Source organism: Aptenodytes forsteri, unplaced genomic scaffold (assembly GCF_000699145.1).
Source record: "Aptenodytes forsteri isolate BGI_AS27 unplaced genomic scaffold, ASM69914v1 Scaffold256, whole genome shotgun sequence".
NCBI classification, from domain to species: domain Eukaryota; kingdom Metazoa; phylum Chordata; class Aves; order Sphenisciformes; family Spheniscidae; genus Aptenodytes; species Aptenodytes forsteri.
Genome location: NW_008795021.1, coordinates 873,826 through 888,311, shown reverse-complemented (window position 1 = coordinate 888,311; position 14,486 = coordinate 873,826). Strand labels below are relative to the sequence as shown.

The 14,486-nt window shown below is 37.1% G+C and overlaps 1 protein-coding gene across 1 annotated transcript in view; it reads left to right on the top strand.

Annotated features, from left to right (window-relative positions):
- The first annotated feature begins 1,123 nt into the window (after positions 1-1,123).
- The window catches only part of SENP6 (SUMO1/sentrin specific peptidase 6), a 97,520-nt gene continuing 84,157 nt past the window's right edge, over positions 1,124-14,486 (top strand). Inside the window, exon 1 of the mRNA XM_019471132.1 lies at positions 1,124-1,198. Coding sequence (XP_019326677.1) covers positions 1,144-1,198 — 55 coding nt within the window. The 5' untranslated portion in view covers positions 1,124-1,143. The remainder of the gene's footprint in view (positions 1,199-14,486) is intronic.

The window sequence follows — 14,486 nt, the reverse complement described above, 5'->3', positions numbered from 1 at the left end:
AAAGCTAGCTTTATCTCTTTGCACTTACCCTTGGTGGTAGGCTATTCCTACAGGTACACATAAATCATGGGTAATCCAACATACCCTTTGGTACAGTTTTTGCTTATGGGTTACTACTGTTTTATAGAAATTGAAATATTGCATTTGTTATTTACAATGCTATTATCATATATATGTATCTCTCAACCTAAGTGTTGCAAGATTAATGTATTTATTTATATTAACCTAAGTGCTATGACCAGTATATTGTACATGATGAATAACGGTAGAAAAATGTAGATGTTTTATGACGTTCATAACAAATAGCTTGAGCAAAATAATAACCGTTTGACCCACTGCCTAAGAAAAAAGAAAAGGCTTGTGAGTTTTCCAGTTGAAAATAATGTTTACGTTCACAAGATTTGTAAATTGCTTAGAGTAACACAGTAATCAGTAATACAGTGCCCATATTTCACTGTAGCTGTAACCCCAGGTTTCATTACATAGACGCAAATACATTTTTACCCTGGGCCAAAGATGTTTCCTCCCCTTTTTTCTTGACCCGTGCAAACGAGAAGGCAGCCAGAGAAGAGAGCGATGCCAGAGGCACGTCTTTGAGGGATGGCTCCACCACCAGCATTTACCACGTGAAGAGAGGCCGCACCTCGCAGGCGTGGAGCCTGCGCCTCCGGGCAGTGCCCACGCCGGGCAGACAGCCCTGGTGCTCCACCGGCTGGCCTGGGCCGGCCTTTGCCTGGGCTCTGCCGGCGGGGAGGACCGGTGGGCGCTGAGCGGGGAGCGAAGTTGGCGGGTGCTGAGGCGGGCAGTGAAGCCGAGGGGCGCTGAGGGGGACGCGGCAAGGCCGGCACGCTGGGGCGGGGGGGGGGGGGGGGGGGGGGAGGGGGGGGGGGTTTGGTTGGGGTAACCGTTGGGTGGTCCCGGGCAACTGCCAGAGAACCTGCGCTGCCAGCTTCGGCCAGGCGGCCGCAGGCTTTCCTGCGGGCTCTGGAGGAGGGAGCTGCCTCAGGAAACCTCACCAGAAGGCTCCCCTGACAGGTGACTTTTGTTTCTGGACCAGACGCATCTTTTCTGGTTCTTCCCACACGTCAAAGCTTTTCCTTCCTCTCCGGACACGTGGGCCTTTCCCTTGGCAACACAGGAAAGATGTTTTGCTGTCCTGTTTCAAAATCCACTTTCTCCAGGCAGTTGCTACAAGCCCGTAAGTAACCATGTGTGAAGAAGTTTTAAAAAATAACCAATCTAAAACCCGATAAGAAAACAACACTTTTGCCTGTGGACCATCAGGGCTCATGAGGTTCTTGTCTCAGGATACAGTTAGTTCAAGCGTACGGCGTTCCTCACACGCTGGCCGGTGTTGATGGTCGGGTGCTGCTCTCCTAGTGAGTGAGAAGCTGCAGTTATTCCTGTCTTGGAAGAAGAAATAATAGGCTGTTGTCTGTGAATTTTGTAATGTAGGTTAAAGGTATATTGACCCACTATAGAGAACGTTTTGAACTGTTTCAACTAAGAGGACAAATTTGTAAGGAGGTCAAATATTCTTGTTACTACTGCGTTTACTTAAGAGAATTTGCAAGGCTCTACTTCCCTGGGTATAAGAGGATTTAGATAACTTAGAGTTCCCCTGTTCATAGCATCAGAAACTGTTTCAGCCTGCACTCTGACATATAAGCCTTGACTTATAACAGCAGTCACAGACTTGTACTCTTCAAACTCTCAAGATTTTTTCCCCCATTATGTTTCTATTTGTTGTTTATGTATTTTCATCTGAGCTATTTCCCCACTTTGCCTTCCTGAACTGTATCTAGATGAAAGCTTTTCATTCAGAGCATTCAGATCTCTAGGATCTCATGCATTTGCCTTTTGTTTGGGTGAAAAAAAATCCTAACTTTCTCTCAGTACTATCTTAAATGAAGGTTTACAATTAAATGTGCTAGTTCCAACAAAGTTTAATCCGGCATAGCACAATATGATTACTACCTTGTAACATCCCTGTGAGAAAGAGGATATTAGTTGAATAGTTCCTTATTATTATTTCTCTGGGGAACTGTTCAATATTTCAGACTGCTACCCACTTTTATTTGGACATAGTGTCTCATTGTTGTCTATATATTATTACGGGAAAGCAGATACTTCAGGAATTTGCCAGTCATCTAATTGCTGAGTGTCAGATTTCTTCAGCGCTAACAGTGGTTGAATGCCAGCAGTATCCACCTGTGTAGCTTCTAACAACTGTCAGAACATTAACCAGGTCTTCTCTGTTGGTCTTTTTTCTAAAGAAACTGAATATGGAAAATGTATTCTGCAGCCCAGCTGAGGAAATGGATGACATTTCTCTCTTTTGTGTCAGGAGTATTTCTTTCAATGTTATTCCTTCTTTTTCTTCATTGTATTATTCTTGTTTTAAAATCCTCTCCAAATTAACTGATTGCCATCTGGTTTGCCAGAGTTTTGTATCAGTGTCATATAAAACACTTCCAACTCCAAACATACATTTCAAGGGTACAGATAAATTACTAGGGATCTCAACTTTGTCACCTTGATCTAGATCCAACAAAAACTTAGGGTTTGATTACTTTTGAGCTGCAGCGCCTAACCCAGCATCCAGAATGAGTTGGCTGCTGAGGTACCTTATCCAATGCCTGTAAAGGTATATTCCTAGGTTGTCTGAGGCAGTCCTGAATCAAAAATGTTACAGCTGAAGAATGTAAAGTGCTGAATCAATGTTAACTCATTCTGCTGGTTCAAATACACACACACACAAGTGAAGATAAGTTCTTCCAACAGTCTTTATATATAAATCAAGTATTATTGCCTGCATCATTTTAATATTAGTTCAAATAAGGTATAATTTGTCTTTCTGCAGTCAATGTAAACCCAGAACAATCACAGTACTGTTCCATACCTACTCAAAAGAGATGGCCTGTGTTGTCCTATCTAATCCAGAACAAATTTGTATTGTCAAGTGAACGTGAAGTCATGGATTTAGACGTTGATATTGGTGTAGTCTGGGGAGACTCCTGCATCTAACCCATAAGACACATTAAGTACTCAGAAATGTCTGAAAATCTCATTCCTTTTTCTTGGACAACACAGTTTGAATTTATCCTACTTAAAGCAATAAATTGGGCTAGGAAGGAATCTTGACTGGTTTCTCCAGACCTACTGTATAGTCAGTAGAGTAAGATAGGCAAAAGGCAAATCACATCTCAGGAGGACTGAATCATCCTCTGGAGATGCTCTTCTACCTCCCTAAATTGTAGAGAAATTACAAGGTATATATAACTTTGGCCCCTTTATTTAAGTGCTAACAGTTAAATGGGATGATTTCAGGCCCTGAAGTCTGACTAAAGTCTGCCTCTTTTGAGTTCCCATATGCTTTTACGTAGCTGCCTACTCTGGAAAATTATCATTTAAAATTGAAGACTCTCCTTGTATTTTTTTTCCGAAGAAATACCAACAATTTTCCTCCCATAATTATTTAGCCTTTATATTTTCTATATATGCAGGCAAATAGATAATTGGGAAACTAAAAACATGCCAAAAATTCACTTGCAGGCAGGATTTATGTTAATGATGTAACATCATGTTGAAGCTTACATGAAAATTCCTTCTAGTATTTATATATATACAGTACCTCTACAAGCCACACTGATTTAATTTCCTTTGAAGATATATATATAATTTTGTAAGTCCTTGTGTAGTTAACTCCCCTATTAAACTGATGTTCTATTTATGGAATAATACAGCACATTCTCTAGCAATATGTGGTCATGTAAAAAAAGACCCTCTCACACAGACACAGGAGGAGATAGAGTAAGGTTGCTATGGGAACGTTAGCTCTAAATGGTCTGGCTTTTGTTGGCTTAAAATCTCAAACATTGTGTTGCATTAATTATGTTTTTGTTGAGGTTCTTTGCACTGAGTATGAAATTTGTTGGATTGCTGTTTCAGTCTTACATGTATGTATGCAACATTTTTAAAAACAAAATGACATGTGTTAGCTAATACAAGAAGAGAAGAACATGTTTTATTACCAAACTGAATTATGGCACTGAAGAAAATATACTCAAGAAATAGAGACAAGATTTTCTTTTTATTCATCTAGCTAAATTTCAGCTATCACTATCCTCAGTTATTGAATATGGATCATGGATCCTAACAAACTAATATAGCAGAAGCAACAGTGGGAGGGAGCTACAACAAAAGGCAGGAATGGGGTGACAATTGTGGGAGAAAAGGGTTGGAGAAATCTCTGTTGGAAGCATGGGAGGGATTTTGGTACTGAGAAAGAAGGTGGAAAGAAGCTGAAAACAGAAACTGAATGAAAGGAAAGAGCCGTAGAGAAAGATTTTAGGGAAGACTGAGGGAAGGGAAGAACTTGAGCAATGACAGAGAAGAAGCTGAAGGATTGCATTTAGTGCAGAAGCCACAGGGAGAAGTGAGACAGAAGTGGATAAAGAGACTCTGAAAACAAGGTTGAGTCTGCCTGGGGAGGAGGAGAAGATGGTAGCTGACAGGTTGCGATTAAATAAACTGATGAGGACAGTAATAGAACTCAAAATACCCCCAAATTATGAAAATATTGTTAATCAGATCCTACAAATTAGAAACCACAAAAACATTGTAACATAGTTTAATATAGATAGCATATATATTGTTCTAAGGCATCTTCAAAACTTCTGCTGTATGAAAGCAACAAAGTTTCATGCAACAAGAAAGGAAACATTCTACAGCATTGAATTTCTTCCCAATACATTTCAAGTGTCATTTGATGATTTTCCTCTTGGTAAACTACTTATGGCTAATGAGAAAGATTTAATTTTCCTTTTCTTAAATTATATTATCTATTCTTCAGAAGATTATATTTCATTTGCTGATTTTCTATAGAATGATTACAAGCTTTATTCATCCTTATGGGTGGTACAGAGTCTGGAATTTTTATGATGAAAACTGATACAGCACTTTAAAACTTTTCTATGCTGAAAAACAATACATTTAGCTTCTCTCCTACAAGGCAGCAAACAGGACAGACATAAATAATAGGTCAGCTCCACTTTAAATGTCCTTATATGGTAATCATAATTTAAACAGTCTGCTAAAATTTCACATTGTTTTAGCAACCATAAATCCTCAGTCAAAGTATATATATATCTTCAAACTGATGGAAAACTGATTAGTTTTCATATCTATTTTGTTTAAAGAAAACAGTGCTTGTGATCTAGGTACCTTTTATAGAAATTTACAGAATTTGATATATTAAAGTAAGCAAATTTAATCACAAGTTACAGGGTTTTCTCAAAAAGAAACAGAGATTAATGTATTCATAATATTAAGAGGAACAGTATCTTTCTTCTGAACACTAAACAGTCTGAGTAATATGCTTACACATGTTCACAGTATGCTTACAAACTGCTGTGGACCTCATGCTCCCAGAAATACCAAAGCGACTCTCAAGAATTTTTAGCAGAAGAAGGAGTGAAAACACCAAAACCAGTCTAATCCACTCCTGTAAAAATCTGCAGGCCAATCACATACCGGTTATGCTCATAGTAGTTAACATCTCCTTAGCTTTTGACAAAATCAACAGTGATACTAGTGACATTTTTATGTGACATGAGTGTGTTATTATAGGGGCTCCAATGATTTCTGACAGGACTCAGAGTGGTAGCAGCTATTCCCTGACCGCACTGCCTCCTAGCCGTTCGGCCTCCTACTTTTAACAGCTACATGGGACTACTTGAAGAAGAAGGTGACCTGATGTTAGGAATAATACACCAATGACAACCAGATTCATCTCATTTTTATACATGCAGCTGATGATAAGGATGATATACGCCTGGAATGAATCAAAGACAGACACATGATGACTGACACTGTCATTTATCAAAGAGCATAAAGATTTGGAGAATCTTTAAAGTTAAAACAAATGCTTGTGATAGGCCACTTTATAAACTGGGACAGCTTGTTAACAAATACTGCAGAACTCACAAATCACTATGAGTTAGAACATCCCTTCCCACTGAGATGTCCTTATAGAGTATAACTGTGAACACACAAGACAACTCTCATTTCTTTAACCTCCCCGTCTCAGGGCTCAATATTGCTTACACCAATCAAAGTTCTCTACAGACTCCATCAGGGCCAAGGTTCTACTCCATGAATATTTCTTACCTGTTATGTCATAGGGATTATACAGGGGCTAGTTTGGTTATCCATACAATTCTGGAGAAAACTTCATCTTGCCTTGAGCCTTCCAAACACACATTCCACCATTTGACAATTACTATATGTATAACTGAGTATTTCGTGTGGACCAGTGCTGTTAGGATATACCTCCATTAAAGAATGTAAATGACATCTTCAGAAAGAGCAGTGAACATCCACATCCTTCTAACAGAGGAAATAACGTCTCAGAATGACATTCCTCATCTTGTGGAAAAGAGGAAAAAGACTGAAAAGAGCAAAGAACTTTGGACTTCTACACAGATATGAAGGTCTTGTTACACATCTCTGGGACTTGTATTCCAATCTCCTGAGAAACACTGGAAAGCTCTGATGTCACACTACAGTTTTGCCCATCTTCATTGAAATAGTTGGCATGCAGGATCAATAGGGAGAGAATGCAGGTGATACTGACTCTAGTAAGACATGAGCCACTGTCCTGTATGACTTCTTAAAATTGAACCAGGAAATAGGCTGAAAAAATGCACTCTCGGTGTTTCACTGACAGTCTGAGAGAGGCACTTGATTCTACACAGGTTTATCCTAGCTGTAATTCTACTATTATTTTCACTGCCAGACCACAAGTGTTGCAAGCGCCTAACAGGTGGTTAGGTTAAGGACAGGATTAGAGCTCAAAGTGATCTGGATAAATTGAAAGAAATTATCTAAAACCAGCAAGATGATATGCAGTGAAGACAAGTAGAAAATCATACACTTTAGAAGCAGAAATCAAATGAGCTAATCCAAAATGAGATATAGCTAGCTAGGGAACAACAGTACAGAAAAGGACCTGGGATTTATATTGGATTACAAATTGACCATGATCTAACTGTGATTTTGTTGAAAAATATTTTAGGATATATTAGAGGGAATTGCAGTATGTCAGAAGCAGAAGACTAATTCTGCTTTATTCAGCTTTGGAGAGACCTACGTAAGTACTGCATCCTGTTTTGAATGCCCCACTTTAAAATACAGACAAATTAGAGACTCCAGAGAGATTAAAAATAATAAATGAAGGAACTGTAGAAAAGACTGAGAAATACAACAGCAATCTCCCAGTATAGAAAAGTTACTCAAAAGAGCGTAGTGAACTCTAATTGAGGTAGAAGAAGAAACTTATTTGTAGAGAAGATTATTTAGGTTAATATGGAAAAAAACCCCACCTTTCTAATACACTATCTGTGGAGACTGAAGATCAATCTTAAACTGAGATTTTTAAGGGCATATGCCAGTGACATTTTAAGTCTTTACAACTTAACTCTATGCAGAAGGACAAATTAAATGATCCCTTTACATCTTTCAAATCCTGTATAGTGTTGATTCTATTCTTTCCAGTATGGTTATTCCTGCATATGCTTTTACTGGTTCCACTTCACAGATGAGACCGAGTACACTACTGTACTTAACCACTAAAGTACACAGACAGAAGCAGATCCGTCATCATAGTCCAGACTGCTAATCTCCTTTGTACATTGCGAAGGTTTCAGAAGTTCTTCTGATTAGAAGGGGAATTTGTAAGAAACAAACTCAGTGTCTTAGCCAGCAGCATGAGCAGTAGGGGAGTAAGGCATGCACACTGACTATAGGTAGGATGTAGTGATTTTTTGCCTCTGCTTTCATTATGATTATGACACAACCCCTTGTACACAAACCTGACCTTTTTCTTTGCTTTAGTACGTATTTTTGCTTGTATGTGTACGGGTTAATATTTGCTGTTTTATGTGCCCTAAGTGTAGTTTATTTTAATAAACATGATTCGGATATATACAGAAGTTTCCTACATAAAACACGTAATAACTTTTGCTAAAAGATTGCCTTAATTGCTCTGAAACCTAAGTATTCTTAAAGCTTTAGACAAATAGACATCTAATGAAACAGACAGGCAGGGGAAAGGTGATCCTCCTCCAAGACGTGTGACCCTGCTGAAACAATTTCAATTAGATATTTTCTGTTTATTATATGCATTTGTTTAAATTAGACATCTCTACTAACATAAAGATCTTGAGGCTAATCATTATTGACAAAGTATCTGCAAGGATTTCAGCTACAAAACAGAGTTTCCTTTTCTGATGGGTGTGAGACCATTATAAAGAAAGACCATCTACAAGTTCTGTTTTGTTAGCTGGCAATTAAGAACACGTATTTCCTTCCATGTGTGATTGTGAGAGTGACTTCTGTATAACTTAATACAAAAATGTTTCAATATCTATTAAATGTGTTTAAAAATACTTTCGAAGTTGACTTAGGCATATTTCCCATTGATTTGAAAAGCAAGAGATTAGAGACAGGGTCTGACCCTGTGCATATATGCATAGTATGTTTTGTATGCTGGATGTTTTTGGATGCCTGACATGCCTTAAGCAACAGTCTGAGTCTTGCTGTGCTTTTATTTTTTTTATTGTGGTAAAAATTTCTATTATTTTATTTTCCTGATTCCATAGTCTCTGATTTTAATATTTCGTGCTGTAGATGCATTTGTTGTATTCTTTTTGTTATTAGATGAAAGGCTATTGTCGTTATGCCATACTATTTATGTTGACAAATGCAACATTTTATATTTTTCCTCCTTTAAATCAGTTAGAACTTCTGCTCTTATTAGTAACATGATGAAAGAGTTACGCTGAAAGACAAACAAGAAATTTATACTGTTGCCTAATCATAAAGCTTGGATTGCAATCAATAAATGCATTTCATCAGTCTGTATGCAAAAACATATTTCCATTAGAGTATCACCATAAAAATATTACAGAAAAGGAAAAGTTTATTTCAGATTAACAACAGAGTTGCTTCAGGAAACTTACAGCAAATATGATAAAGTGTGTCAAAATATATTGAAATATCTTTTATACAGACATGTTGATATACACTGGAAAGTATATTCTAAGTATCTCAGATCTGATGTATTCTCTTGAGGCTTTTATGTGCTCCCCTTTTAACACTTACAAAACTACTATCAAGTTTTGCTTTTCTTTAGTTAAAGATCAATCTTTGCCTCAACATGTGTCATAAAATAATTACCCAATAACTAAGGAATAATTAAAAATATAGAACATCATCCCAAATGTTTCAGATGGAATATTTTATATTTTATTTATAATTGGGCATTTCTTCTTTAGTATGATTCCATGCATACATTTTAAATCATTCTTTTTTATAAAGCTTTACTTTTTCTCATGATCATAATTGTAATTCTTCTATTTAGGAGAGGTCACTGATGTAATGGTTCTGGGCTGCGCACCAAATTCTGTTATTTTTTTCTTCTAGAACAAATGGCCTTCCAGGTGTAGCCCAGACCCTGCAAAAAGACATTTTTATTTCCAAAAGTAATATCTAATGCTGTGTTGTGGCTAATGATGGTGACACATCTCTCAATCACTCTTTTCTCTCTATAAATTTCACTTTGATGCTTTAATGAGTCATAATCTTTTTAGCCCAACGCAGTTGCTTGATCTCACTGTCCAATAAGAGGACTTGCAGATTTAAAACAAAACTGTTTCTCTTTGAATGGTTATATTGCAGTAACGACCAAGACAGTGCAGCAGATATTTAAGCAATAGCCACAGCAATGAATAATGGGATTTTTATTTTCAAAATGTTTATGACAGTAGCAGGAAACCTAATAGGTGTTTGTTTATTATGGTTATTCTCCAACAACACAATATTGCGTTTTGAGGTAGGCTGATCAGATTTAAAAAACAGGTCTCCTTTGAGGAAGGAATTAAGAAAACATTTTAGACAAAGTCCCAATGATGTTATTATTTTCCTGATTCCATAGTCTCTGATTTTAATATTTCGTGCTGTAGATGCATTTGTTGTATTCTTTTTGTTATTAGATGAAAGGCTATTGTCGTTATGCCATACTATTTATGTTGACAAATGCAACATTTTATATTTTTCCTCCTTTAAATCAGTTAGAACTTCTGCTCTTATTAGTAACATGATGAAAGAGTTACGCTGAAAGACAAACAAGAAATTTATACTGTTGCCTAATCATAAAGCTTGGATTGCAATCAATAAATGCATTTCATCAGTCTGTATGCAAAAACATATTTCCATTAGAGTATCACCATAAAAATATTACAGAAAAGGAAAAGTTTATTTCAGATTAACAACAGAGTTGCTTCAGGAAACTTACAGCAAATATGATAAAGTGTGTCAAAATATATTGAAATATCTTTTATACAGACATGTTGATATACACTGGAAAGTATATTCTAAGTATCTCAGATCTGATGTATTCTCTTGAGGCTTTTATGTGCTCCCCTTTTAACACTTACAAAACTACTATCAAGTTTTGCTTTTCTTTAGTTAAAGATCAATCTTTGCCTCAACATGTGTCATAAAATAATTACCCAATAACTAAGGAATAATTAAAAATATAGAACATCATCCCAAATGTTTCAGATGGAATATTTTATATTTTATTTATAATTGGGCATTTCTTCTTTAGTATGATTCCATGCATACATTTTAAATCATTCTTTTTTATAAAGCTTTACTTTTTCTCATGATCATAATTGTAATTCTTCTATTTAGGAGAGGTCACTGATGTAATGGTTCTGGGCTGCGCACCAAATTCTGTTATTTTTTTCTTCTAGAACAAATGGCCTTCCAGGTGTAGCCCAGACCCTGCAAAAAGACATTTTTATTTCCAAAAGTAATATCTAATGCTGTGTTGTGGCTAATGATGGTGACACATCTCTCAATCACTCTTTTCTCTCTATAAATTTCACTTTGATGCTTTAATGAGTCATAATCTTTTTAGCCCAACGCAGTTGCTTGATCTCACTGTCCAATAAGAGGACTTGCAGATTTAAAACAAAACTGTTTCTCTTTGAATGGTTATATTGCAGTAACGACCAAGACAGTGCAGCAGATATTTAAGCAATAGCCACAGCAATGAATAATGGGATTTTTATTTTCAAAATGTTTATGACAGTAGCAGGAAACCTAATAGGTGTTTGTTTATTATGGTTATTCTCCAACAACACAATATTGCGTTTTGAGGTAGGCTGATCAGATTTAAAAAACAGGTCTCCTTTGAGGAAGGAATTAAGAAAACATTTTAGACAAAGTCCCAATGATGTTAAGCAGTCCATAGTTATTTACTACCTACTCAAAAAGCTATCTTTGATACCAGAATTTAACAAAAACCTTCTCCACGTCCTGATGTATCATTATAAATCCTAGCACATAGACGAATGGTACTCTTCCATTTGGGAATGTTCCTGAAGAGTTATCTACAGTATGTGAGCTATCTTGGAATAATGTCAGGTAAAAAAAACCTAAAATTAAAACACTAGCTTTAATAGCAAGAACAAGACATAGAAAGCACAAGAAATAAATCTGATTTTGCTTTAAAAATGCACAGAGGAAAAACAGGCATCAGGTCATGAGGACAGCAACAAAACTGTTTTTTTTTTTTTAACAAAGGACACCGATTGTACATCGTTAATACAGTCAAGGAACAGTTCTAAGAACAACAGTGGAAAACAGTGAAAAATAATTCAGCCCATAACCATTATTTTCTGAAAGGTGGGGCTGTTAAAAAGCATTGATTTATAGTCTGTAGAATGGGTTCATGGGTTGTAAATAACAAAAAATTATTCAAGGTGCCTATAAATTCCCTTAAGCTTCTATATGCAATTTCTGTAGCAGTAAAGAAAATTAAGTAACGTACACTACCACAACTACAGAAGCTGCAAAACTGCAATCTCAATTCCATTTTATTCCTTAAGTAAGGAAATAGTGTTTCTGTGGAGTAGCCACCCCCATTTTGTTGGCTAACCTTACAAAACATAGAGGAAACAAGAAGTAATTGGAAAGAATCAGAACTACAAAGAACAAAGATGTATTTTTTCCATCATTTCAGTACTTAATCATCTAAGCCACATTCATTAATAACAATTTTTTCATTGTGGGAAAAGAAGGAAAAATTACATTTCTAGGGTGAGACAAAAATTCTTCATCATTGCCTAATGAAGTAATCAGCTTTTCACTCTATGCGGTGCTGTGCCAGCAGAGCTGTGCACATGCAAGTGTTTGTAAATTCAGGATCTTAGATTGTGTCCTGTGATTGTCAACTACCCATCATGGGACTAGTCAACTTCTAGTGGCTGCTGAAGGCCAGGAAGTAATGATCTGATGCATTTCATCCCTGGGCGCTTACTCCGTGAACACAATTAACATTTTGGCTGAGAAGAGAATGAAAACTCAGTAAATTCTGTATGATTTCCCCCAGCAGGAAGGTAAATGCTAATTTTCTCTTTCTCACTGATCAGTTACTTCTTATACATGGAGAAAATCCTCTGGTTCTAAGCAAAGTTAAGAGGATGCTGAAAAGATTTTGTAAGACCTAAGTGCCATCAGTATTGCATTCCTGCACAAATACTTCTCAAATGAAAAAAACCACTCTAAGGCTGATAATAGACTACTAATAAAAGCTTAATGAAAAACAAATGAACATGAGATTTGACTACATACTTCTCTCTCACATCCTTCAAAAGCTTTAAAATAAAGGAAAAAAGAACACTGCAGTGAGATGTAATTTTGGGGCAGCTCTTCTCCATAAAAAAGTAGATGTTAAATTATCAATCAAAAAGTCTAAAATCAACCATGCATCTAGATGAATATTGGTAACTTCTTCCCTTGTTATTTCTACTTTAAAAGGTAATCTACTGTGCCTTAGTTCACGAAAAATAAGACTATGAAGCTGTATTTGATGCCGTGACTTGATCAACAAAAGCACACGACTGTGTATCAAACATTTATTCAAATAACTCATAACTCATAATCCTTAGTTTTAAAAAAATTGTTAAGAATTAGGTAGACCTGAACCAGTCTGGTCTCAACTGTCAATAGGACCTTATTTTTGTGGATTAATGCTGTAACCTCCACAGTAAACCCTCTGTCTAGACAATGCCCTTCTGAGATACAATAGGATATTTTTTGACAATTAGATTCTAAATTTCCTTTTTTCTGGTTTTGTTTGGTTTTTAATATTAGGTTTCTATTAAACATACGGTCTTCTGGTTTCTGTATAATTAGCTTGCACCAATTTTTCCTAATTGTTTCCTGATAATTTTATTACTAACGAAACAAGAATATTTTGTGATCCCTCTTTCAGAAAAAGTCTTTTTTCTAAGGAGATTTTGAGGATCGAGACATGTAGGTTTGCCAGCACTGTTCCAGCTTTTGGAATTCTAATTGCTCGTTAGCTCTGGTGGAATCACGTAGCATTCGGGGAGCAGTCTGACATCTCTTGTGTCTTCTTCCAGGCCAGCTCTGCGCTCTACTTTGCTTCTTTTTACCTCTTGCTTGTGTAAAAACTGAGCGCTCTCACTTATCAATATGGTTGGTGTCAATACAGAAAATTCAGGAATGAAAATAACAAATTTAGAAGACTTAAAGGAAAACAAAGATTTTTCCTCTCTCTAGTTTTTAATTTTCATATGCACTAGGTACTTGAACTTACCTAATTTAGGACTTTAGTCTACAAACTCTTAAGTTAAAGCATTTTTGGAAGCTCACTTTTCAGGGATTAGTCATTTTAGAAACTAGGTGCTTTAAATTAGACATAACAATTCCCCAATTCTGCAGTAAAAGTGGGGACACTAGAATTCCAGATGAAGGAACCTGTCCAAGAAAGGAGTATCTAGTTTTCCCTATCTCTAGACCATCAGAATTTACCTTCCAGTTTTTAAAGGCTGTATGATTTTGGTACTTAGGTACTTGGGCTTCACAAGACAGCTTTTTAAAATGTAAAACCTGACATGCTAAAAAAGGATTTTTTAATTTTAGAAGTCAAATATAGCCGAGGCCATGACTTGCAATTTCTGTATAGGTGGCTTAGCAATGCTGTACGTTTTGCAGAATCCAAGTTTTGGACTTAAATATGCCTTGATAGGGCCACAGAGGATTTTATGATTGATAAGAATTCGTAAAACCTTTGTGGCCTTTTGCCCGAGTGTGAGTGAGGGGAGAGACCAGCGGGCCCCAGTCCTGCCCAAGGGACTCCCGCACTCTTGAAAGTTCATTCATTTCACGCAGTCCGAGCCACCTCCTCACCTCCCAAAAGCCGCTGCCTCCGAGCTGATCAAGAGGGGAGCGGGAGAGCCCGGGGCATTACCGGGCGCAGCCCTACTGCGGCCATTTTATCGCCTAGGGGGGGGGGGCGCCGGCCGGCCCCCGCTGCGGGTGGCGGGCCGGACGCCCGGCGGGGCGGGCGAGCCGGGGGTTTCGGAAGGGAAGCGCTGGTGAGGCCC